General features: G+C 33.5%; 1 protein-coding gene and 1 long non-coding RNA gene across 2 annotated transcripts; one reads left to right on the top strand and one right to left on the bottom strand.

The window, feature by feature from the left end:
- The first annotated feature begins 1,995 nt into the window (after window positions 1-1,995).
- LOC129802816 (uncharacterized) lies at window positions 1,996-5,592 on the top strand. The gene is made up of 3 exons (XR_008751820.1): window positions 1,996-2,311; window positions 4,258-4,362; window positions 4,431-5,592. It is a non-coding gene; the product is annotated as an uncharacterized LOC129802816 (long non-coding RNA).
- Window positions 5,593-18,656: 13,064 nt separating this feature from the next.
- LOC129802812 (protein C1orf43 homolog) lies at window positions 18,657-24,826 on the bottom strand. Its single transcript, XM_055848913.1, has 3 exons — window positions 24,196-24,826; window positions 19,351-19,437; window positions 18,657-19,274 (listed from the first exon to the last, which is right to left on the bottom strand). Exons 1-3 carry the CDS (start codon window positions 24,699-24,701, stop codon window positions 19,004-19,006), a joined length of 864 nt encoding a protein of 287 aa, XP_055704888.1. The 5' UTR covers window positions 24,702-24,826; the 3' UTR covers window positions 18,657-19,003.
- Window positions 24,827-24,828: the final 2 nt, after the last annotated feature.

The following is a 24,828-nucleotide window of genomic DNA, read 5'->3' as shown; positions in this document are numbered from 1 at the left end:
CCAAAATAATTTGATTACATAGTCATACTTTCATTTACAAAAAAAAAAACAATATTAACGAGAATGTAGGTCGATAATTTGTTCTGATGTAGATGCTGCAATATTCGAAATTTATAAGCCCCAGCTCTTTAATAGCAATAAATACATCATTGCAGTTTAAATAGATTTTAAAATCAATAACGATAAGCTGAGATTAAAACCTGTTGTTTCTTTTTTCTAATTATAAAGACATTTTTCTTAATAATTCTAGGTGAACATTTTGTATCTACTAGTAACAAGAAAATTCTTCATATTAAATTTTTTAAAGTCAAAATTAAATTGTTTTAGAACAACTTTTTATCAGGCAATTTGGTAAAGATTAGATACATAATGAGTTGTTGTTTGGCTTTTTTCCTCATTAACCCATTCAGTCAATGTACCAGAAATACTTAAGATAGAATACATATTAGTAGATGAATTTTTTGTAAAGAAAAAAATTTTATCTCATATGGGGGCGCGATTAGCCTCTGTCAAACACATGTCTTAACGGTCACTGAATTTAAATTCTGTGCATTAATTCATTACAAATCTAAACTCTATTGCTTTAGATAGAGTGACTATCCAAGAACACCAATTGGGAACTAGAATTCAAATCAGAAAAGAGGAAAGAGGCCAATTTTAACAAATTCGACGGGATGTCGTATTTTCCGTCCGCCATTTTCCGGTCATTTTGCATGACCTTCCGCGAAGCAAGAAAATAATAACAAAATGTATTTTCATCTCTGTCGGACTATTTTTCTCAAGTAATTGAATAACTAACGTTACTAAAAATCCATTCCCGACAGCAATTCGGATAAAAATTGCCCAGAAATAAATCATCAAAAATCACTCAATTTGCGTGTGATGTATAATACCATGGTAAGGAATGGGTTATAACGTCTCATTTGAAATAGTAAAGTTCTCTATTCGGACAAAATAACTTTGATGTTCGCTATAGTAAATTCAAAGTCTTCAACTTGTTTTTTTCGTACAAGGTACCGATAATTTGCGAAATAGAAAAATAATAAATAACTTAATGAATTGCACATTAGTCAAATGGGGAATTATTCGGAAAGGGGTCTAAATAGGGGGAGGGGTGGTAATGCGACACTTCTTCAAAATTATGCTCACCTCCAAGCGGGCTAGATGCCTGGTAGGATCCTTACATTCAGATGAGTGATAGAAGATTGAGAAACCAGCCCCAGTGGGAAGTCACGAACCTGACCGCGGTGTCACATTTAATATTAATATTAATATTAAGGAAAGCCGAAAAGAGAAGTATATAGTATGCAAAATTTCAAATGGAAAATAACGTGTGTTAGAAAGAGTACACTCTAGTGGAGTAATACAATGAGTGAGATATTACTGTTCGTATTAATTGTTTTCTGAATCGTATTACAAGCAATTCGAGCTATTTTCCATGCGTGCCAACTGTGATTCGGTCAGTTTTCGAGCGATTGTATTGCTGCCAACTTTGTACGCAGAGGAGAAATGCGAGAAAGAGACAAGATAAAACAATTGCTATCTTTTTTGCCATTCTCACAGTTCAGAAAGTATTAATCTTAATATTAATCTTATATGTGACATGGTCATGAGTCTAACTTGAGGCTAGAGAAGGCTGGGCGAGGGGCTAAGAACCTTTCCCCGTAAAAGCAACATTGCTCAGAAAGACGGAAGGAGCATCCGATAGGACGGACTTTTTGACAGCGACCTATGCTACGTTTCTGAAGCGAGCTGACGAAGAGTCGCCAGGACTGAAGCAGGTTGGTGTGAGAGGCCCGGTCCCTTACAGGGACGTTGCAGCCACCTTATTAAGTAAGTACTTATTCGGAAAAGGAGTACAAAGGGTCCCAGGATATAGCACATATGTATGTATTCGAAACATAATTCGATAGATACAGTTCTGTCTCTCTACCCAGTAACGAAAGAATTTTGGGTTCGAAAAATTTTGACGGTGGCGACCCCCCAATTTCTTCAGAGCGTAGTGGTCACCATCAAAAACTAATTTAATTCTGTGCGGTGGCCACCAATGCGGCGGCGCTACGGTATTTTCCCCACATTCACCACCAAAAGTTCGGTGTTTGTACAGTAGTACGACGTGTAGGACTCTGTATAGTACTTGTCTTATGGAAAATTTGTACAGCGTGACACAAGACGTTCCTGGAACTTTGTTCCGGATTCGCCTGTCAGATGGCTGATTCCTCAGAGTTTTGTGAATTTTCTTATTAGTGAAAAATGATAAATTAGTGTTTTTTCAAGCAATTGACCAGCAGGATTCCAGAGAACAGTACAGGTACGTGATAATTTGATTGCAGTTCTGTAGAGTTTTTCATTTTTTAGGTCTTAAAAACATCGAAATATAAAAGTGACGCTTAGTGAGCGTCCTTTGGTTTTTGGGGCTCCCAAGGCATTTTTTTTTTATAAAATATTCTTGAAGAGTCCCAAATTCAAGTTAGTAGTGTTGTTTAATAAGAAAAAGAAATATCTGGGCAGTAGATGAAAAAAAGGTTGCATTAGGAAGCTCTAACCTCATTCTAATTCATTTTCCATCCGGAAGCCTTTTTTGGGCCCCACATTCAATTTATAATAAGGTGTGAGAATTTCCTCAATCTCCATGGATAAGTGTATTGGGTTTAAAAAGGATTTCTTTGATAGGATTTTTTCTTTAATTTTTTTAGGGTAATTTAGGGCAACATGTTTTCATTTCTCAAACACTTTCTGTCCGGAAGTATCTTTTCTAGGGTTTCAGATCGTAATTAAGGATGAAATAATCGTATTTCCTCAATCCTTGTGGATCTGCGTGTTAGGTTTAACCCTTTAAGGACGAAATACTTTTTACTGGCCGAAAATGAACAATGAAAATGAAACCGATAATCAAAATCAGTGACACGTTTTACATCTAACCTTGTAAAATCCAACAGTCTGATTCGGTGCATTTTTTACCTCTACATGATAGGGACAAAAATAACCTAAAAAATCAAGAAATTTTTCTGACGATACCAATGAATGATAATTGTCACTCTAATGAAAAATATAATGTATATGCGCGTAGTAACTTTCTATTCACAAAAGGGTTTTGCTTAAAAAAATTGGAATATACAAAAAGTAATTTAAAAATTGCTCAATTTTGAGCTTAAATATAGCAAATAGCTGGACATTTGTAAAATAATATCCTAAATTCCTACAACTTTAAAAAATATGATACTCTCATGAATACAGAACTACGGTGCACTTCCATTATTGAAACCATCACAAAAAGACAGCACTATTGTTAGAAGATGTGGTCTAACAAACAAAGAAAAAGAAAAGTAACGTTTTTGCTTATAACAGCAAATTATTTGAGGATCTGAAAAGCTGTTTTCGCAAAGATTAAAAAATAAAAAATATAAATATATGAATTTTTCGTTTATATCTTTTCAATTATGTAAAAGTAAATAAATATTTAAAATAAAAGTCTTCACCATTTTTAATTATTACTGAGATATTTCATTTAGGTCTCAAATAATTAAGACTAAAAAATAAAGGCCGCCAAAATATGAATATTTCAAAATTTAAAACTGTGAACCTAGGTAAATGCTTGACGTAGACTGAAACATAGATACGTTCTGAAAAGGTCTTGACATCAGCTACAACATAGTAAAATTTCAGCCCAATCGGATGAGTTACAGGTGATCTTATAGATCTCATGCATCTTACCCTTAGATTGAAGATCTTCAATGCCGTTTATTATTAAAAATTGTTGATTTTTTAATATTTATCAAAAAGTGCAAAGTCACCTGCACCTTATCTCAAATGTAAGCCTTTTTTCTTCATTTTTTTTAAGTAGTAAAATTTTATAAAATAAATGCTAGTGATACAAAATCCATTCACTAACAACTGATTACAAAAAATTTTATCCATTCACTTCCCTCCTTTCATTTTAAGTAGCGAAAAATAGCGAAAAAATGGTACAAATATTAAAAAGAAATAAATTTAAGGTAGTCAGGAAAAATTATTTTCTCTACGCGTAACACTGATGGCCCAATCGCCTTTAGGGTTAAAAAGGATTTCTTTGGTAGAGTTTTTTCTTTAATTTTTAGAGTAATTTAGGGAAAATGTCTGCACTTTTTAAATACTTTCAGTCCGGAAGTAGCGTTCCCGGGGTTCGAGATCCGAATGAAAATGAAATAATTGTATTACCTCAATTTCTGGATCTGTGTGTTAGGTTAAAAAATGATATAGTTTTCTCTTTTCTAAAAGTATTTCACAACTGATTCAAATCTTCGAAACTGGACATTGTTGTTAACAACGTGATTGGAAGATGAAAGAACACCCTGGAACTCCACGTACTCAAATATAGTTCAGGTATTTACTTTTAATAAGAAAATATTTTTATATGTGATTTTTAAAACTATTTTGTATCATCATTACAGATAAAACTGGAGCCAGCAGACGATAATCTGTTAAATGACGAGAAGGACGGACACATGTAATTTTGCAAAGGTCTACTGCTTCAGGTTCGGAGCAATCTTTTCGGAAATATATTTCCTAACACCGTATGTTACCGAAAATGTGCTGAAATAGCTAAATGTTATGAAGAACTAAAGTAACTAAAAATATGTTCTCGGCAGCGATTCGTACATTAATTGCACTGATTTAAATAAATTTTTCAAATGTTCTCCGTTTTGTATGGTATTCGCACTTTTACGATTTGAGTAGCACATTTTGTATTTGGGTATATTGAGATGGCAACCCTAAAACATTAAATTTTTTCGTATTTTAATAATTAATATTTCAAGTGGAACTTTTCACAAGTAATCTATGATGTTGGAGTTAGATTGGACTGATCATATTTAACATAACTTTCGTTTACAGATATTTGTTTTTCTGATTTTATATCTAAATATAAGTAACCTAATTTCCGTCAATTATTGAGATATAGAAATGTCATTTCCTGAACATATTTTCTGTCTTTCCCTGCGTTGTTTTTGCGTTCGTAAATAATTTTATATTATATACAACTTTATAAAACTTAACAAAAAATAGTTAAAGATTTGAGAAAAAACATCTTTGATGCAAAACATGTCATTTTAGCGCGATTCGCCATTCTTTTAGAAAATACTACTAATTACACTTAATATTTTTGGAGATTTGACTAAGATTTTTCACAAATGTGACACATTGCATGGATTAATACAAGAACACTTTTTTTTGATAAAATATTAATCAATAGTTAATTATTATTGAAAGAAAATGTTTTTTGTGCCTAATTATCATCTTATTTTAATTATTAGGATGAATGAAATGCCACTCTTTACTAATCTTTTTAAGAAAATCGGCAAAAAACATTTATGAAAATTTAAAATTAAGGAAAATCTTCAGCACAAACTTTTTAAGATAAAACCGGATTTAAAATGCACACAATTCTCTATCTAATTATGTAATGAAAAATTGAAAAAAACCCAAAAATGCTCAAAATGCCACTAAAATCGCGAAAGTACGATATAATAACATAAGAATTTGTTAAATTTATAATAAAATTAATTAATTATGTATTTTGTAAATTGAAATGCAAATAAATTTAATTTTAGTATATATTTTAGATTTATTATTAAAAATACGGTTAAAACCGGTAAAAAACCGTTGGTCAGTTGAAATTAAAAAAAGGTCGTTATTTTAAAATTCAAAAATTGCGAATTCCCCACAGCATTTTCACCACTCAACCCCGAACAAAGTTCCTGGAACGTCTTGTGTCACGGTCATTAAAATTTCCATAAGGCAAGTACTATACAGAGTACTACTTGTCGTACTACTGTACAAACACCGAATTTGCGTTACTGGGTATATGCACACTCTCTATATGCACAGCTTTTGTGTCGGTTGCATTCAAAATCAATTTGTTTACATTTTGACAAAGTAATAAAGAAAATTATTTTCTTGGTAACTAATTTTTCTTGTTTTTAATTTTCTTAATTTTATTTTTTCTGTCTCATATTATAGTTAAAATAACACGGGAAATTCTAGAACAATAAAAAAATAATAATTTATTAAAAGAAGGAGAAAAATCGTTAGGAATTTCAAAAAAAGTTGCGCATATTCAGAGAGAGAGCTGCCAAAAAAGTACCCAAACTGTGCATATAGCGAGACAGCACTGTAGCAGTAAATTTGAAAACACTATTATATGGCATAAAAAAAACTTTAAAACATTTTTAAAATTAAATTTTAGATTATTCTAAAAATTGATTGAGAAATTTAGGCGAAAAATACTTCATTGTTTTAATTTAACATCTTAAAAACATAAAATATTTGAGGAGAATGTTTTAAATTATCGCCGAAAATGTTCGAAAGATGGGTATAATATATCCTGCGCTTATGCAACTAATTCTATGGATTCTATTTTTTAAACATTTGTGCGTAAATCTTCATAAACAGACAGAAAAATGTTCGTAAAATTTTGTCTTTTGTTCGTAAAGTAACAATTTTTTTGTTCGTATATGAAGAAAAAATCGTATACGAACAAGTGTGTGCAGAAGATCAAAAAATGCTCATTAAGTTTCATGTCGCGAACAAAGTTTGTGAAAAAAGTACAAACTTTTACGAACTTTTCAGTGAGTTATACGACTTACGAGCATTTTATAAGTCCCCAACAGGAATTCACATACGAACAATTTTACGAAATTTATTAATTTTATTATTATTTTTTAAATTCTTCTGTTTGCTATTAAGGATTATCGCTTCTCTGTCTTTAGAGCCCGAGCTCTGAAGGAAAATGATAAGATTATTAAAGACACATGTAATAATTGTAGAAGTTTGAAGAATCACTGTAATTAGAAGTCTTTTAAATTTAAGCAGACTAATTGGGCTACTAATCAGTCTCTATCCAATGAAAAAAAAAATGTTTTAGAAAACCATATTGAAATTTTTCAGTTTATTTTAAATTCTACCGAAATTTAATACGAATAGTTCACCATCTCGCCTAATTTTCAGTTAAGCTCATATAAACTCTAAACCTAAACGAAAACTTTCCACCCCATTTCACGGAGATATATTGCATTTTCCGTAGTTACATTGGCAATGTGTATACAGGATCAGGTTGAAAAGTGTTCATCAAAAGTGTATGGCACAAAATCACACAAAATGTGACCTTATTTGAGAATATTGATCATATTATACATATATAATGCATTATTGCGTGTCTATCTCACGAAATTTTCCAATAGTTGTCCCATTAGGTATATTTTACGCAAAACTAGTGCAATTATTCAATACACGATTAAATCTTTCCAATTTGAGATCCTATCTCTGATTTTAATCTCTAACCGATTCCAATTTTTACAAAGTGGAAGAAATATATGAAAAAGCTGTTAGATGTTTGATACCTTGAATAGAGAAGAAAAACACATACAGTGCCGGACAAAATTGTACCAATAATGTTTCAAAATTCTCTATAAAGGATTTAATATCTCAAGATCTAATTTATATTTTGACTGAAACTTTTTTTCTTAGAGAGCTTTATTATTTAGGTACAAATTGTGTCTTATTAGAATTTTCTAGGAGAATTATTAATATTTTTGTAGAGCCTTTTAAAAAAAGGATGCATTGGTACAATTTTGTCACTTGTACCTAAACGCTAGAAAATTCTAATAAGACACAATTTGTAGCTAAATAATAAAGCTCTCTTAAAAAAAAAGATTCAGTCAAAATATAAATTAGATCTTGAGATATTAAATCCTTTATAGAGAATTTTGAAACATTTGTACAATTTTGTACGGCACTGTATGTCCGTTTGATAATTGAATCTTAAAAGCGGTGCCGACTAATCGTGGGAGTAGCTATGGCATTTTTAAGAATTCGGGATTTTAACCCTTTCGGGATTTTGGCTTTCGATCTTGGGTGTCCATCTCAAGAAATTTTCCAATAGTTGTCACATTATGTATATTTTACGCAAAACTAGTGCAGTTATTCGGAATTTTTGTCCTTTCGGCTTTTAGGATTGTTGGCTCTTCGGGAATTTGGTTTTTTGGGATTTCAGTCCATTCGGTATTTCGATCCCAATAAAACAAATTTGGCTTTCGAAATTTTGGCCTTTTCGGGATTTTGGCTTTCGAGATTTTGGCGTACGGGATTCCTAATATTGATCAGTATCCCTTAATAGTAACTTCGGCTTTGTGAAACTGCCCCACCTTACCCTTATACTAGAATTCTTTTAATAATATTTTCGATTTAAAAAAGGAACTTATGTAATTCCAACAAATTTTGCTATTTATGATAATATTGACTTACCTGCTTCACGTAGATAACTGAGAATTTTGTTGAAGACCGATGAGAAGACCCAACCTTTGCGTACAATGTAAGACATATGGTAGGTTCTTGGACATTCTGGGACCACATGAAATGCAGGTGAACCATCTGAATGAAGATATTTCATCTCAATGGTTAGCTTACTATCTGATAACCTTCCGATGAATACTGTAGTTGCAGTTATTCTTATCTGATCAAATTCATCTCTATTTATCAATCTCATTTTAGTTTTCAATGAATCGTAAGTTTTTGTTCTATTCTCTCCTAAGATGTCAAAGAAGTCCCTGAAAATATTGGGTATTACATTAAACACAATCAAGGGTTAGTTTAACCCTAGTCACGGTTATGAACTTAACACTCACGGTGATGGCGTGTAAATAATCAATCCAGATTCATCCAATTCTCTAAGTGTATTGATATCCTGGTATTTTGAATTAGTGCTCAAGGATGTTACTAAGGTTCCCTGAAAAGTTCCCGCTAGAATAACATTTACCAGTAGGCAAACTCCCAAAAAGAATCGTTCTAGTGTACGTCTTGGCAGCATTATTGACGGAGATGACATCATAACATTCCATGTCTCGAAGAGAATTCTACTCAAAGGATATTTCTTCTCTATCCCAGGATCAATTGCAGTTTGTGATCTCTTTACAAAATATCTCACAAGTCCACAAATGAGATTAACGATCAATATAGAGAGCCATACATCAATCCTAAAACACTGAAATATGGCCAACCATTTAGGTTTCAACTTAGCTATTGGTGCGTAAAAGCAAAATTTTTCCGACATTAGAGGATAAAGGAACTCAATGGGTGCTTCTAACGAGGATATATATCTGTTGTTAAAGGTTATATCAACTGTTTTGTATACGACATCACCGAGAGTTGCCGAAAATGTCCCATTGTCCATCTTGTATCCAAAATCAATCTTTGGGTAAATCTTGAGATCTACAGTAAAATTAAGCTGGTTCGCTAAAGCAGCCAGAACTAGGGCATCCAATCCACCGAATCCTAGAAATAATAGTAGTAGTAGTAGTAGTAATTAATATGGTAAGAATGAAAAGGATGATTAATAATAGAAATTAATTCCTGATCCTAATGTCTTTTTAAACAATTTGGATATATTAAAATTTTATAAGCTTTTAAAAACGAATTTATTCTTGGAAAAGACGGATTTGACTAAACGATTTTTTAAACTCATTTTTTGCAAAATTTTTTCATACTGTGTAGAAAGATTTGGCTTATTTCAAATTAATTTTGCAAAAAAAATAGCCTTAGGTTCTTAATTCGAATAGTTCATGGTTAATAATTCTGTTTTGGAACTATAGTGTTTATAGTTAGGCTATAGGTTTTAGTCGGTGTTATAGATCAGTAAACTATGTAGATCTCGCTGGAAGTGATTTTTTCATGAAGTTCATCTTGTAAAAACTTGAGACATTTTCACAATTTGTTAATTTTAAAGCGAGATAAAGCATAGATGTGCAGTCTAATCATTGCTTATATGGCCTATGCTTGGTTATTTGGAAGCCATTTTGTTAACCAAAATGCACTTTTCATTCATTTTCTATATGTGCAGATTTTTGGTTTGAAAATGACTTTATGGCTATAGTCTTAAGTGAAAAATATGAGAAGTGATCATGCAAATCACATTTATACAATCCAGAAGCCATTATTATTACAACATTTACGAACATAAATATAAAACAAAATTTTGGACCAAAAAGTGGTGTATAAACATTACAAGCAAAAGTGACCCAATGCATTCTTTTTATAAAAGCTCAAAAAAAATATTTGTTTTTCTCAAAAAATCGATATAGGGTAAAGTGATATAATTTGGAATTAGTGTTACAAGTTGGACAATTCGCCGGTACAAGTTGGACATGGCGTTTTTCTTGATAAATACAGTACAAAATTTATTTTTAAGCACAAGGAACCAAATTATAAAACTAAAGCATTAAAAATATACAAATAAAAATGAAGTACTAAATTTATCAAGACAAAAAGCCCTGTCCAAATTGTACCATTGTCCAACTTATATCACTACACTGTCCAACTTGTACCACTTAAGGCACATTTAGTAAATTTAGAATAGAGCTTTCTAGGAAATAAGTTGACAGTGATATGTATAGTTAAGTGTGCTAATCCAGGCGCTTCGCTATATGGATCGTTTATGACTAAATCCTAATATTTTTATTTTTATTTCCGTAATATAGTCACTACAGTAACATAATAACTATTCAAGACAGAGAAAAAGCAAAAATAATATTTTTATCCATTAAATAAATGAGTGTAATCGACTCATTTCAATCATGTGCCAGCTGGGTCTAGGATGATTAACTAACGGATGGAGCATTTTAATTCAGAAATGGTACATTTTTCTTAAATTCTTTAGAATTTGTAAGTCTTAGATCCCACAAAAATAAATATGACACGAAATGGTAGGCACATGTACAAAGAATATATTTTTATTGAATTTAAAATTTTACTGGTGTTAAAAATAGAAAATTTGTCAGAAAAATTCAAAAAATGCGAATTTTACGTCTTTTTCATAAAGGTTTTAGGAACTGTTATCCTCGTGCAATCATTATAAATTTTGAGCCAATAACATAATATTAGATACTCTTTCATTTGGTAAAAGTTTTAAAATGATTGCATTTGGTTTTATACCAAGTGAATTAGCGAAAAGGCGACCCAGTTAGTGCATGTTGACTTATTTCAGTATTATCATTATTTTATAAATTTTCTTTAATATTTTTGATAATTTTTTTTTAATATTATGTTTCTGAATGAAACAGTGAATAATTCTATGGATTTAGAAGGAGTAAAAAAGAATTTCATCCGTCCAAAAACAAGCGTTTAAGTAGCACTCTTCGGAAAACGATCCAGTTACCCCATCTTACTATATAGAAATTTCATCTACACGAAATTTCGTTAGAAATTTCGTCTGTTTAGAAACATTTCGTCACTTTTACCGGGTAGTGTAGGGAGAAGCTTTCAGGGTACGCACACTCTGGCTTAGAACACAACTTTTACCTAGCCCCCGGCGAAATGTTTTTTTCTATCTGGAGCTATTTGAAGCCAACTTACAAATTGATCAGAAACTTTGCTTACACTTCTCAGAACAAGACCGCATTTAGACAAAAATATAGTATATTTATTGCTCTTTACAAGGCTCAGAGTCTTATACACAAGGCTCACCTCAATTTTGACAAATATCGTGTAACGGTCACGAGTGCAGAAAAATTCCCATACGCATTTGTATGTGAAAGTAAGAAATTGGGTTCAACTTTGAAAGCCACTCGCCGGGGACTAGACTTTTACCATATTCCTTTGACTGACCTTGGCATATTTTAATAGCTAGCTAGCTAGTCTTAAGCCACACATTTGCTGAAAACAGTAGGTCAGATTCATTAAAGAAGTAGGGGGAGGTGGGGCTATTTAAAATACTTCTAAAGGAAACTGGATTTTAATGCAATGTAATTTAGATAGATAAATTATATTATCGTAAAGTCGAGACTCCTTTAGAAATATGCCAAAAAATCGTATATCTATGTAGCCCCACCGCTCAAAGTAGCCCCACCTCCCTCTATGGAAAAAAATATAGTGTTCGAAGTTCGAAATCATAGTTTGTGCGAAATCAGAAACCCTTCCCCTGTATTAGATGAAATTCTTTTATAAAAAAGAGTTACCACATTTTAAGGAAATGGTCACATTCAAGCATTTTTTCCAGGATTTTAAAATTTAAAAATATTTACATATATATTAAATAGCTTACCATGAGGTGTTTTGGCGTTCTTTTGGATATATGACTTTTGAAAAACTGCTGGAATTTCATGTTTCTCTATAACTGTGGGTAATTTCAGAAACATCTGACACTTTATGGGATATCCTCGGAAGTTTCGATTACCATGCCAAAGAGCAAACTCTTCACTGGGTTGAGTATTGAGTTGATTAACTGGGACCCATTTCATGGCACCCCAAGAATCTCCATGTTTCACAAATGGATCCAAAAAGCCAACCATCTCCGAGACATTTCCGCCAAATTCTTCCTCAAGATCCTTCTCATATTCTCCTGGACAGGGCATAATTACCATGAGGTTGAGGATACTTTGCTGTGCCCAAAGTGACTTGATAAAGTCCTCTGTATCATTGGCCTGGGTCTGTTCCAGGAGAACAAAAAGAAAATTGGAATCTGTGGTATCCACACTGTCCGTGGGAGTTCTGAGGAAGAACTCCTTAAGATTCTCGAACTTTTGAACCACAACAATGACTCCAATGCGTTCAAAATAGCGCAATTTCGGTAAACCATTGCTTTTGTGATATCTCTGTTGAATGGTGGGTACAGTAACTGCAGAAAATACCAGGATAGAAAGTCAATGAGTCTCCTCATGGGAAAAAAGGTTCTTCCCGGAGGAATTGTTCGAACCTGAGTGGAGAAAGTTGACAAAATAGCTGGTGGCTGAGTCAATTTCACCTCTTTCCCCATCACCATCAATCCCGAGAACAATGATGAGGCGTGCATTGGCAAAGTACCATTTAACTGTACCCCAGAACTTTTCACTCATCCATCCAATGCAATTACCATCTTCATCGGGCGCGAGAGTAACTTTTCCGTCCTCACTAATCGCATTACCATCCACAGTCCCCTGATCGACATACCAGGGCATGCGGTGGGAAAATTGAGTTCCGCCACTCGGCCCACAAAGATGGAGAATCATGCACAGGAGAACCACGAGAGCTTCCACTTTAATAGCCATGGACTTTTTGACGCCTCCTCCACCGCAAATTCTTCCTGTGCTTTTTCTCACTTACAGAAAACACACCCTTTCAGTGCGAGGGGTTAATCACACAATGAGACCTTCATTGTAATGTATTTTATATTATATTTTAATCCATTTAATATTCGCTTTGATTCAAAATCAATTTATGCTGATTTTATCGTGATTGAAACGATATAAATTGAATTATTCAATCTATTTTATTGTATACCAACTTCCTGTAGAAAAATCCTATATAATTTTCATAACTGCTGCAACTTACAAAATGAATTATAATTCAATGTATCACAATTGATAAAATGAAAAAGTTTATTGGAAAGATCTAAATCTAAAACTACAAGTAGATGAATTGAAAATTCATAAACTTCACAATATTTTCCGTATTTTCAATATTTGGTAACAACACTGGAATTGAACATAAACTAAAACAGATGCTAAAAAATGATGCACTTTACCGGAAGCAACTAATTCATTCATTGTGAAAGGATTCTTATTAAAAAAAAATGATAGCTATAAGCTTAAAAATAGACATATCTTGCACCTAAATTGTAACTAATAAATAAAAACTGACACTGCTTGCAAAAGTTGCATTTACACTGTAATAGAGCAGACATACGGTCTCTATAATATAGGATGAGCAAATAATCCCAAATATATAACTAATCCATTTTGAATATCCAGATTTTATTATATGAAAACTCCTACATATTATTAATCCTTCAAATTGATTGATTGATTAACCCTCTACTTTACTGACCCATAACTAAATTTTCATTTTCCATATTTCTCGATTTCCGCATTTCCCCGTATTATTGTATAAATAGTGTTACTAAAAATAATATTATGAGCACTTCAGGGAAAAGTGTTTATTCCACACCTCGCCATCTTTTGGAGCAACAAAGACTTCTCAATCTAATTGGAAAATCCTTTGTTCTAGTGATAATTTAGTAATTAAGCGATTTTTATATTTTAAAGGATCCACTTTTTTCGACTTACAAACGGCCTGTGGAGCTCAAACGGTAAGAGATAGCAACTTCCGGTCTTTGGTGACCCTAATAAACAAAACATTATCTCCATTTTGGTTTATTTTAAAACGTTCGAACATTTTTTTATTTGAATATGTTTCTGTAATAGTCTAGGCAAACGTTTCGCTCTATGACGTATATGATCTAAAAATCGTAATTTCTTTTAAAAGTCAAAGTTCAGTCACTCTGGATGGCTTTTTTGTCAAACGATTTAATCAAATATGTTTGTTTTTTTGTGAAAAGGTCTTGAAGTTTGCAACTCGGATAAATCAGTAATGAATCGACCAAGTAGATTGATTTATTCTTGGATTTATATTTCTCGAATAATTTTGTTTTTTATGTGTAGGCATATCACTACTGTAAAACATTATATCATGTCTATTTCATAACCAATTTTAAATAGATAAAGTCCTTGACTTCCGATTAGACTAAAAATTTAAATTTTCTAGTAATCTTTAAGGGTAATAATTGAAATAATTCCTTGAGAAAAAAAGAAGCATATCAAGATCAAGAAGCATACCATAATTTACTGGAACATAGCGAATTTTTATTTAAGTAATTACTTTCACGCTTCGCTTTTTTATTATTTTTTCAGTCTTTAATGGTCAATTTTTATAAATTTCCAACTGATTCGTATTATTTATGAAATAATTGACACAATGATATTAAACCATTCGCTAAATATTATTGCAAAAATAAATAAATTGAATAAATATTTCCACCGGTCAACTTAAGGAACCCAGGGTAGTCGAGTCGAGAGGCGGCCGACTCGAGGATACTTTACATGTATAATATTCTTAAAAACATTGTACATCTATTCTGGTGATGTATCTCAAAATGAACTATAACACATCTGCACATACTACAAAAGCTTAAACTTCTTTTAAAGCTTAAAAGCTTAACGAATAAATGTATGTAAAAGTACAAAAAATATTCGTCAAATGATCATTTTACGAACAATGTTTGTGAAAAAAGTACAAAATTTTACGAACTTTTTTGTGGGTTATAAGATTGACGAGCATTTCGTAGGTCCTCCATAGGATTTCACAAACATTTACGAACAATATTACAAAATATTTTTTTCTGTGTAGTGAAATTGTCTAGTGAATTTAATTTTCATTTTAATAGATTGTGTCTCTATTTTTTAATAACAGTTCCACAACACACATGAGGAGAAGATCTGTTGAGTAAAATCTCCAAAAAACGAAATATTGCTATCAAGTCAACACAAGGAGTACTAAAGTAAGATGCAGGTTTTCATAGTCTAGCTATCATGAATTATATAAAAGAAAACTAAACATTAACTATTGCAAAGCAACTTTATTAGCAAAACGTTTTTGGATTGTAAAGCAACTGACGATGTTTCCTTAAATTCCTGACAGCATGTCGTAAAAGTCATAAAATCCTGCGGTGACACGAGTTTGATCACTGAGAAAAATCCGAAAAAGTTAAAATAACATTCCGGAAATGTTAATTTTTCCCTGCAGATGAGAAAAAAAGTTAATCGCACCCTCTTCTTTTCTCAGTGATACAATATGCTTTTTAATTTATTTTTCATCACCATTAATATTTACTTGATAACCCTTTGACTTCTATTAAATTATTGCCAATACCACGTACCTCAAAGCAAGTTAGAAACGTTTCGGGATGAAATAGAAAGTCTGCTAGACTTTCTATTTTAGTCGAGACACAAATGGGAGTATTATAACAGCTAACTGGGAGATTTTATTCAGACACAAACCTCAAGAGGAGATTTTCCAAGACTCAATGGTGCATAGCACTGTGGGGTGCATTTTACTGCTCGAACTCTACGGAGAGAGCAGTATAATCCCTCGATTTTTCACACTTCCCCCCCCCCCCCCCCAAAATTACCACCTTCCACCCCTCGGAGACCACTTCCTTAACAAATCTTCACGTTTCAGACGATTTCTGAGATATATCGTCACGCTGTTTGTCCGTCAGTCCGCCTGTCCATCCGGCTTTCATCAGCTCTAGAAGCCAAACGGTTAGAGATAGAGACTTGAGACTTTCGGAGGACCCCCCCCCCCACCCATAAGTCGACCCGAGGATCGTTAATATGTCCCTCATTTTCCCCCCACCCCTCCCCTTCTCCTCCAAAGATATGTTTTTTTGGTATTGCTCGAAAACGCGTCGTGCGATTTTTTTCATTTTTTACTAGGGTGGAATCACCAGTTCTCGCCAATGCCCCACTTCTCGCCATTTACATTGAAATCGCTATTTTTCGCAATTTATGAAATAAATGAGTCGCAATTTTTTTGTATTGTTTCTGCTTCTACGCATAGAATCGAAAAATAATAATTATTCGTTTTGGATTCACGATTTTGATCACTTTTTAGAGCAATATTTTAAGCAAGTGCATCGAATCCAACATCTCTTACCAAATGTACTAAGTGTCGTCAAATTTTCATCAGGCCAAAAATACCTATTTGGGTAAATAATTTGTCTATTGAATATTTAATTGCACTTGTAGAATACATAAAATTTGTATTTAGTCAATTAATATTTCATTTTATATTATTTTTGTATAAAAATGAGGCATGGCGAGAAGTGGTAATATTCTGGAATTGATTTTACCACCTGTCGCCATATCTTTTCAATAGGCGACGCTAACTTCACTTCGTAGATTCTCAGTTGTCAAATCTGCATTGTTTACTTTCTGCAAAAGCCCCATAATTTGATTTCTCAAATAAAAGTGAAGAAAAATCATTTAAAGAGAGTAATAATAAAGTGATCACAAGGAAAGAGAAATGGTGAATGTATTCTTTTCATAGCATTGCCTAAAATAACCGAGTGTGGTTCTTTTCAAGTGGGTGGCGAGAAGTGGTTACAAATTTTACAAAACTGGCGAAAAGTGGTAAAAAGTGGCGACGAAATGGTTATTTTTGCATTATTAATAAAAATCAGTTTTTTAAGTAGTCCAGCGTTATGTTCTAGGATTATTGTTTTCACGTATCTAGAGCCAATACATCTAAGTAACTTTGTGTCAAATTTGACTTATCTTGTAACAAGGATTCAAAAGTTATGATTAAATGAATTTAATTTTTTCCTAAACATGGCGATAGCCGGTTATTCCACCCTAATTAAAAAAAAGAAAAATTACTACGACAATCGAATTGATTCTATTACACGCGATAATCGTGGCAATTTTCAATCAGTCAGTTGAGTGAAGTTTATGCCATTTTGTTGCTTCATTTTATTACTATTAGTAATTATTACTACTATTTAATGCATTTGAGCCATTACCAAGAGTTGAATTTTACTAGTTCTGCAATTTAATTGATTCCTTTTCAAATGAAAGTTGATTTTTTCTGTGATTGTTATTCGAAATTTCAACTAGTTCAATGCAACTTAATAGAATTTTACTAGAAAAATTCATCTTGTTTTTACTGTATTTGTATTTCTCCACCTCTCACTTTCCGCTCCAAAACCGTTTTTAGAGATTACACAGGCGAACATTTCGTCCATATACGAAAATACCGTTGAATCATTCCTAATAACGGTTTTTCAGGGTCAAAGATTAAAAAGACACTAGAGTGCGCATTTATCAAGCAAATGGGGTCATGTTTAAGGTCGTTGGAAAGGTCTTGGAATTTCCGACAAAACTAAACCGGTTTTAATCGGTTTTGAATCGGTAATAAACCGGTTCAAAACCAATAAAAAAAATTTTATGAAAATCAATCCTATTACTTTTAAAACTCTTTTGGGGGATCTTTTGAGAGATTTATGAATCGGTTCAAATCGGTTGAGAACCGGTAAACGAACGGTAAATGATGCGAAAGTACTTTTGCGATACAGCATCTAAGTTACGAGTTCGGTTAAAATACCCTCATTTAAAAGCAGGCTAAGTGTATGATTTTTTTATAATTTAGCCTTGGAGGCTGAACTGACTTAGAAGTTAGAATTAATGCTGAGACGACAATGGACTCATATAAATTGTAAAAAATAAGATGTCGAGGACTAAATATAGAATTGAGTTACATAATTCTATTGATACTGAAAGCAAAGTGTTAGATTGGTTAGATTCCTGCTGAGAATTACCCCTCGTTTCATTCAAATTATCGTATTTTTCACCCCGTCAAGGAAAATGCAGACGATGATTTTCAACTTTTGCCCAGAATAAGCGCGTCTGCTTAGCGTGAGCAGCTAATTGATTTTGCTTATTTTTTCTTCCCTAAAAGGACTCTTACCTCAATGTGAATCCCACGGCGGAAATTGTCTGTATTTTTTCTTCACCTCTTCCTCCTGGTTGGCGTTTTTTTGCCACTCTTTTTTCCTGATTTTTTTTTGTGGCTAGAGAAGGAGCAAAAGCAAGAAACACTGAGAAATCCACCAAATGGCATACAGTGTGGAAATTGCTGATGTCGCAGCGGAAAATTATGTTTTCGCTGAGATTCTCTTCTTTCCACTCACTCTCAGGGAAACTCCATTGAATGTTAGTTAATTTTTGGATGTTGATGGTGATTTATATTTTCCTTCTTTACTATTAAACTCACGTTTTCATTTGTATAATTTTCCCTTGATGAAAATCAAATAAATATTTACTTATTGTATATATATTTTAACATCATACAACTCACTATATTCTAGAGCTACATCTAATATGATATAGAGAGAAGGGTAATTGATGAATAAAGGGCAAAGAGAGGGATAAATTTTACCCTCAATCTCTCGCATCTTCTTCGAGCAAACATTATACCATCAAATTTTGCGGCAGAGCTATTCCTCATTTTGTGGACACACAAATTTCTATTTATTTACCATTCTCGCGAGGTGATTAAATAGAGCAGCCCTTAATTGCTTTTCCCATCCCATTCCACTACTACTTCTTCAAAATTATCAATTGGACCCCCAACGCCACCCACTGAGCCCCCAAAGAGCCCCGTGCTAAGGCTTTGATTCATCATGAAACTGGGGCACAGTTAGAATCTCATTCTCGCCCAAATCACCAATTTGGTCCAGCTGTTGCTGCTGCAATTGCACCCCCAGCGACAAATTAATTCGTGCATTGCTCTCACTGAGCCCCGTGGGGGCCATTGGAGGCGGACGGAGCCTCGATGGATCCAGGAGAGACTGCATTTTCGTCTGTTGCTTCTTAACTGGTGTTCGACTCGGTGACGATTTGCGACTATTGCAGAAGTTTTTCAGTGACTTTGCTCTGCAAAATAACATTAAATCCCACCCTACTAGTGCATGAAATTCAACTTGAACCATTTACAAAGTTTCGAACTTACGCGTCAATCAATTTCATCAGCATTCGATGGTATGCTTCGTACTCCTCATTGCCAAATTCACTAGGATCGTGACGAGCGTGCTCGTACCTTCAAAAAAAATCAAGTGATATCAGTGATATCGACAACTTCAATTAAGTGAAATAGGAAAGCGGTTAGCTTATTATTTTTTTTTCTACAAAAGAACGATATTGTGTCTAAAATCTAATTCTCGCGTTGGGCTCCCTAATGTTGCCAACTCACGATCTCAGGTAGAATATCTTACAAGTAAAGAAAAGTGGCCATTTCGTATGATCCCGAACTTAGTAATGACTAAATTTTTCCTGTTTCTCGGTAAGTAATTTCCCCTGTTTTTAAAATATATGGGAAAGATAGCTTGGGAAGCTTGAGATCGTACGAAGCATGGACAGTTTACCCTATTTCGTGAAGTCTATTTAATTTCGCAGCAATTTTAGGGTAAGTGTGCCAAATTTCGGCCAGCTTCTAATTTCGGCCACTTTGAGTGTAATTTCGTCCATGGAAATAAATTAATTAAAATTATGTATGTAATCTTCGAATAGTCAATGAATTCATTTTGCTTTTAAATATTTATTCATTTTAAAGTGTATTACCCAAACATAAAAAGATTTTCATTAGCTCCAAACACTACAAGAAATGAAAGTACCACTATAGCAAGGCTCCGAATTGGACACACAAGATTAACGCATAAATACAAAATGGAACGTAACAACCCACCTGTATGTGAATTTTGTAACGAAACTCTAGACATTCCCCATATTCTTAACATTTGCCGAAAATACATTGGACCAAGAAATAATATTCTAGGGAACCAATCCATACAATCCTTATTGTGTGACCCTATGCGTCACAGTAAAATAATAAAATTTTTACAAGATGTTGGACTACAAATAAAAACTATAATATGCCCCTGATCGTTCCGACGGGTTGACCGGGCGGTCAGTGGCCACGGTACCTAAATTAATAAATATTATACAAACTATAAAATAAGTGACTTTCCATAAAATTAATGCCCAACGCACAATAACTTTTGTTTTATAAACATGTTTTTGACATTTCAATGAGAGTGAGTGAGATATAGATCTAGTCATCTCGCTCTCTCTCATAGGAAAATTTGAAAACATGTTTACAAACAAAAGTTATTGTGCGCTGGTCATAATATACACAGTTCTAAATACATATGAAAACAAAAATTAACAAAATTTTGCATGCACAAAAGCAATAAAGGAAACACACTGAATTCAGCAAACACACAAAACCAAAGGCGATATTAACAAAGCTTTAAAAATTTAATAATAATAATAATATGTATTAACACAAAGACCGTAATATTTTAGGTATAATTTGAATTTAAATAGCGTTGTAAAAACTCAGTGTGGAAATAGTCTTAAGCCCTAGCCGCACTTACGACTAAAGTCCAAAGACGACTAAGCTAGTTCATAGCCAAGTCAGTTCCTGACAGACTACAAATGAGGCTTAGTCTTCACAGGTATCCACAAAACATAACTTTTCTGGGTTTTTATGCAGATATTTCTACAGAAATGCACTAATACTCCTCTGAAAATGAAACTATTTGTAATATCATGTCTCAGTACATGCCCAATAATTATTGTTAATTACAATTATTTGTGAGGTGGAAGCTAACTCGCGACTTAAGCCAATTTTGGCGATTCTAGTGAATACTTCTTGTTGTTATACGTGAATTGTGAAGTGAATTTAAAAGTAGTTTCATTGTCAAAGGACTACTAGTGTAGTTCAGTAGAAATATCTGCATAAAAACCCACGAAAGTTATGTTTTGTGAGTGCCAGAAAATGTTAAGCCTCGTTTGTAGTGTGTCAGGAACTGACTTGGCTATAAACGAGCTTAGTCGTCTCTGGACTTTAGTCGTATGCAGGGCCGGATTTAGAAATGTGGAGGCCCAATGCCATTTTGTGGGGCCCTAAAAATCTGACGTTTTCCAACAGTGTCGCAGCTTTAACATTTGACATAAAATAACGTAATTCCGTGCAACAGGTAAATTTAAGCAACTTTAAATTTACCTGAGACCTGAGACCTTGTTTTTACTACTTGAACCGACTCGAGCTCTATCGAAAAAAACAGTACAATCCCTCGATTCTTTTGCCTATGAATCACAGTTGTAGCTACAGAGTGGAAGACCCGGGAAGAACATTTCAGCAAAAAAAAACTGAAACGATTAAAATTAAAACGTATTCTCGAGTGAAAAAGGACCTCCATGTGAAGCCTTAAAAATCCCAAAAACTACAAGATTTTATCCATCCTAAAAAAAAAGTTATACACGATAGATCGAAGGAGTACCTTTGGCTTGCATGTTTAAGGCCAGTTGTAGAATGTGGATTTTTTTTATGAGAAAAATTTTCCAATAGACCAAATGATCAGCAAACAAAATGATTGTGTACACCTGAAGGGAGAATCTTACGATAATTTGGACATTCGAATGGCCACTGGAAGTCAAAAACTACCGTATTTGAAGGCCTGGACTTCCGCAATGATTAATTTTATCAGTTTCCACTGGGTTTTTAGGCTACAGCGTCAATATGAATGCCAATGTGTATTTGAAAATTGTCTCGGAAGGACCCCTGAAGCCGTGAGCATACAAAAATTTCGGTAAATTATTCTGGAAGTTCGAACAAGACTCGGAGCCCTGCTCGAAACCGTCACAGAAATCACGCTCCAAATAAAATTTGGCTGAAAAACAACGTTTAGCTTCTCGATTTTGGAGCACAATGACCTCAACGATTCTCGGATGCAAAACTGCTTGACTTCTCCAAGAGGGACATTTTGATGATCAAAGTTAGGACTAAAAAGTAGCGTAATGTCGATGATCTGAAAATAGCCCTTCATCGTAAATGGCAGGGCATTCGGAAGGCTGGCATTCGTGCAAACAACAATGCATTTTCTGAAAGACTTAAGACCCTTAAGACCATAGTCAAGTCAAAATAGGATTGTACTGAACAAAAACCGATAGTATTCTAAAATTTTTATGTATTTACTAACATTTTATTCTTATTTCAAAAAAGTTAATGAGGATAATACAGCGAATTAGTTTGTTGTACTTTTTTTCAACCACCCGATAAAGAAAATATGTTCTTTTATGCATTTAAAATTAAAAACATAAATTAAATCCAATCTTTCGGAGGATTTCGTAAGCTGAAAGCTTGCTAAAGCCACCAAGAAAAATTTTTCCTAGACGAAAATTACGGGGAATTGATTAAAAATGGAATGGTGAAAGCTCTTTTCTTTTTTTTTTGTAATAATTTATATTTTGTGACCATAGTAAACTTTTAAAATGTGGAGGCCTCTAAAATGTGGGGGCCCGGTTCCTTGGCCCCAGGGAACCCACCTAAATCCGGCACTGGTCGTATGTGTAGGACATTACAAAAAATGTGACAGATCTCTTGTGTTTCTAGCAGTCTTGTGATTTGTGGTCAACTGCAAAAGGTTTTCCTTCTGTGTTTTCCATGAAAATGTTTAGTTTTCTTTAAAGATTGTTTCTGTTTATGTTAATACTGAATCAATCTTTAAATTTCGGGTAAATTTTCCCAGCTGGATCCTGTATTTCGCGTAAAAAATTATATACTTTGTGAGCGTCTCTCCGGTAAGGTAGTGTTGCCTATTCCGGCAACATCTTTTGCTTTCCTAAATTTCTTATTCATTTTAGTTTTTTTTTCAATTTCTGAGTTCTACAAGGTCCAGAGAAAAAAAGCCATCGCTTCTATGAAAATGATGATGTGGAAAAGGCCTTGGAAGAGTTCAGGAAGAGCAAATTGCTACGGGAATCTGCGCGTAAATTTGAGATGCTACTCTTCAGGTCTTCAGGACAAATTACGCGGAAGATCTCAGGGCTCGTGGGTCATATAAACGTATTAAACTAAATAATAAACTAGTTCCGTTTGACGTTTTGAAATATTCTATCTGTTGCGTCACAAAAGGTGGCCAGAAAAAAGGTGGCCGGAATTTCACACAAAGTGGCTGGAATACTACCCAAAGCAATGTCCATATTTTTATTAATTTTTCAATATCTTAGGAAGTGACTTGAAGAAAACAAAGATAATAAACTAGTTTTCAAGGTTCCACACAACCCTCCCGAAAAGGAAGTAATAAAAAATATGAATTAAAAATATTGCATTTCAAACTTAGGACTTCGGTGCTTATTTGCAAATATGCCGAAATTTGGCACACTTACCCTACTTGTGTTATATAGGGGAAAAGCTTTCAGGCTTCGCACATACGAATGAACCTTTCAAATTTTTCCAAATTCCTTTAACAAATCTGAATTATGGCCCCTCCAGTATACGAGTAATTTCTATAAAAACTGCGTTTTTAAAGAAAATTTCCCCTATCCTTGTAGGCAAAAACGTCAATTTTTTAAAAAAGGAAATTTTTGAAGCAAATTGCTTCTAATATGGAGACACCATTGTGGCAATATATTTTAATATTTTTAATTACCAATCTTAAGTCTCACATTTCCTGAAAAAAATAGATTAGATTCATTAAAGGAATACAGGAATATCATGAAGACTTCGAAGCCGAGTCTGTGCGAAGCCTGAAATCCTTCCGTAATAGTTTTGCTTAATAAAATTAATCTTTTTTAACAATAAATCAATAATATATTATAACTATGAAACTGAAACTAGTCCACTAAATGATACGTCCGTTCATTAATAATTTCATATCTTGCTTTAATTTAATAAAGACTAACTTTTTTATTGTTTTTTTTTTAATAAATCGATTCCTCTTCTAAAAATTCTCACTTGCATTTTTGTAAATCAATTAGAACCTGAATAAAATTGTAATATTTAATAACTCACATATCACAGAACTGGTGGATAAGCCTCTGTCCTGATCCATTGAGTGCTGCTGCAAGAGTGGTCAACAGGAATGCCCTGAGGTTGTCCCTAGGTTGCCTTACACTGCCCTCCTGCTTAGCAATTTCCCTTTCGAGCACTTTAATATCATCCACCGCCTTCAGGCGATAGTAGAAAGGTGGTAGAGGGCAATCTGGTCGCAGGATATATCTGTGGTCATCCAGGATCAGTTGTGGTTCATGCCAGATTTTCTCAATGGCATCAATACGTCGTTCAATTTCCTTCTTCATGGATTTCCGGGCATCATGACCAATAGGGACATGGGGGCCCCTTCGTGAGCGCAGTGTAAATCGCATAATCTGACGCTTGGCGAAGATGAATAGGATAATAAATGTTAGAACTCCTCCCCCGATGATAATCACAACTGTCACCCCAGACAATTCCGTTTCCTCTGCCTCCTCCATTTTAGGCTCAATTTCTATAAATTTATTCTCCACAGTGCGCTCCATTGAGACACTGAGCAGGGTTATTTGAGTATTTTCTTATCTTTTCAGACACTTTTTCACTGTTTTTCTTAGGACTTTCTGGACAAAACACTCCTTGTAGACTTCTTTGACAAGTTTGACAAGTCTCCAA

The sequence above is a fragment of the Phlebotomus papatasi genome, chromosome 2 (assembly GCF_024763615.1).
Source record: "Phlebotomus papatasi isolate M1 chromosome 2, Ppap_2.1, whole genome shotgun sequence".
NCBI classification, from domain to species: domain Eukaryota; kingdom Metazoa; phylum Arthropoda; class Insecta; order Diptera; family Psychodidae; genus Phlebotomus; species Phlebotomus papatasi.
The sequence above is the reverse complement of the archived record's forward strand: the minus strand, read 5'-3'. Positions and strand labels throughout refer to the sequence as shown.

Coding starts and splice junctions, on each gene's coding strand:
- LOC129802812 (XM_055848913.1), bottom strand. CDS start 24,701: ATGGAGCGCACTGTGGAGAATAAATTTATAGAAATTGAGCCTAAAATG. Junction 19,438..24,195: donor ATCCACCAGTTCTGTGATAT/GTGAGTTATTAA, acceptor TTTTTTTTGAAG/GTACGAGCACGCTCGTCACG. Junction 19,275..19,350: donor CTGATGAAATTGATTGACGC/GTAAGTTCGAAA, acceptor GTTATTTTGCAG/AGCAAAGTCACTGAAAAACT.